At 64.1% G+C, this 2,304-nt stretch overlaps 1 protein-coding gene across 1 annotated transcript; it reads left to right on the forward strand.

The window, feature by feature from the left end:
* Positions 1-288: 288 nt before the first annotated feature.
* Positions 289-1,425, forward strand: LOC113408541 (talin-1-like; the record flags this gene model as incomplete). The annotated part of the gene is made up of 3 exons (XM_026661848.1): positions 289-413; positions 850-1,002; positions 1,283-1,425. Coding segments are annotated over exons 1-3 (420 nt in total), but the record flags the coding sequence as incomplete, so codon positions are not given.
* Between the last annotated feature and the right edge of the window lie 879 nt (positions 1,426-2,304).

The following is a 2,304-nucleotide window of genomic DNA, read 5'->3' on the forward strand; positions in this document are numbered from 1 at the left end:
CCCTGGCTGGGATGATTTAGTTGGGAATTGGCCCTGCTTTGAGCAGGGGGTTGGACTAGATACCTCCTGAGGTCCCTTCCAACCCTGATCGTCTATGATTCTATGCTCTGCAGTGCCTGGTGCAGCCTGCTCCATAGCCCTGGGTACTCCCTCCCGTCTCCCTGGCATGGCTGTTCCTCAGGGGTGGGCGGGGTTCCCTAGTACAGAGGGGAGGGCGTGGTGACCACATGCCCCTGCGGGCGTGCCCGGACGCTGGCGCTAACACCGAGCGCCTGTGCTGCAGGACACCATGGAGTACAAGAAGAAGCAACGTCCGCTCAAGATTCGCATGCTGGATGGGACGGTTAAAACAGTCATGGTGGACGACTCCAAAACGGTCACGGACATACTCATGACAATCTGTGCTCGGATTGGTAAGGGACGGAGCACCGCCCAGGCCAGAGCCGGGGGCAGGATGGGAGGTGGCGATGTCTTGCTTGGGGAGGTGGGGGGGAATGAGGGGATGTTGCCTAGTTGTTGGGGGGCGAGAGGATGGGGAGGGGGCATTGCCTGGCATGGGGTGAGGGTGGAGAAGGGGCGTTGCCCGGCCTGGGGGGGTGCGGGGGCAAGAGGATGGGGAGGGGGCATTGCCGGGCTGTGGGGGGTCGGGGAGAGTGGGGGGCAGTGCCTGCATGCAGGTAGGGGGTGCTGTCATTCAGGGGCACTGCCTCGGCAGGCGGTGTCTGTGCCCCATAGGGCGTATTGCAGGGATGCTGAGCTGGGCAGGGGGAGCTCCGTGTTCTCGGGGGGCTCCCCAGCCTGTGGCTGCCAGGCAGGTTGTGACGGGCACTGCGCTGTCTGCCCCTGCAGGCATCACCAATCACGACGAGTACTCGCTGGTGCGGGAGATGATGGAGGAGAAGAAGGAGGAGATCACCGGCACTCTCAAGAAGGACAAGACCTTGCTGCGGGATGAGAAGAAGATGGAGAAACTCAAGCAGAAGTTGCACACGGACGATGAGTGTACGGACCTGCCCTGTGCTGGGGGCAGGAGGGGTGGGGCCAGCCCGCACTGCAGGCAGCGAGTGGGCAAGCGGGCGCCGTGGGGGGAGGTCAGTCCTGGGGGTGGCCGGTGGTGGGGGGGGGGGGGGGTCAGGGGGGGGGGGGGGGGGGGGGGTCGCCCCTGCATAGTGTGTCTCAGTGCCCTGGGTCAGTCAGTCTGTCCCTCCCAGCCCCGTGCCCTGGGCTGGGACTAGCTGTGGGGCCAGCGTTCGGCCCTGCTCACATTCTATGCTCTCGGCAGTGAACTGGCTGGATCACGGGCGAACGCTGCGCGAGCAAGGTATCGACGACAGCGAGACGCTGCTGCTGCGACGCAAGTTCTTCTACTCCGACCAGAACGTGGACTCCAGGGACCCTGTGCAGCTCAACCTGCTCTACGTGCAGGTACCCGCCCCCCAGCCTGCTCCCTGCCACCACAGCGTAGCTCGTGACCCTTTCCCCGCTCCCCAGGCCATGCCGGTTCTCTCCAGCCTCAGCCCCGTGCTGCTCAGGGCTGGTGTCCTGGCCACAATGCTCTGGGGCATTGCAGTGCGGATTGCGCGCTGTTACCTGGTGCAGGGCAGCTCTCCATGGCTGGGAGCCGGCGCTCTGCTGGTCGATTGCTCTCCATGGCCGCTGACAGGAGACTAAGAAGGACTTGGCTTAGTTTGGAGCAGGAGAGATTTAGGCCCTGTCTACACTAGCACTTATGTCAGCAAAAGTCATGTCACTCAGCCTGTGACAAACCCCCCCTCGTGTGCCCAGCGCTCGGTCGGCGGGAGACGCTCTCCCCCGACACAGCGACCACCGCTCGGGGGGCGTTGTTATGATGTCGCCGGGAGAGCAGCTACACAAGTGATCTGACAGCGGCCAGTGTAGACGTGGCCTGAGTGTGGACGTTAGGCCCCCCAGCTGTCTCCCCACAGGATGGTTCAGCAGGTGACCTGAGGAGGCCGTGGGGTCCCCGTCATTGCAGGGTTTGGGGAGTGGACAGGACAAACCCCGTCAGGGATGGTTTGGGATCCGTTAATCTTGCCGCAGCACAGCGGGCTGGACTGGCTGAGCGCTCGGGGTCCCGCCCTGCTGTGCTCCAGGGGCCCCAGCGCAGCTTCCTGCTCCCTTCTAACCCTTTCCCTGGGGAAGTAGCAGTGTCGGCTTGGGGGGGTGCGGATGGGAGATGGGCTGCCCTGGTCTGGCACCTCCTGTCCCTCAGGGGCTGCCGCCACTTAGCCCCAAGGAGAAGTGTTTGAGCGGCTAGCAGTGCGTCTCGTCCCTCCCCCCATA

Source organism: Terrapene carolina, unplaced genomic scaffold (genome assembly GCF_002925995.2).
Source record: "Terrapene carolina triunguis isolate 2854851 unplaced genomic scaffold, T_m_triunguis-2.0 Scaffold18006, whole genome shotgun sequence".
Classification (NCBI taxonomy): Eukaryota; Metazoa; Chordata; order Testudines; family Emydidae; genus Terrapene; species Terrapene triunguis.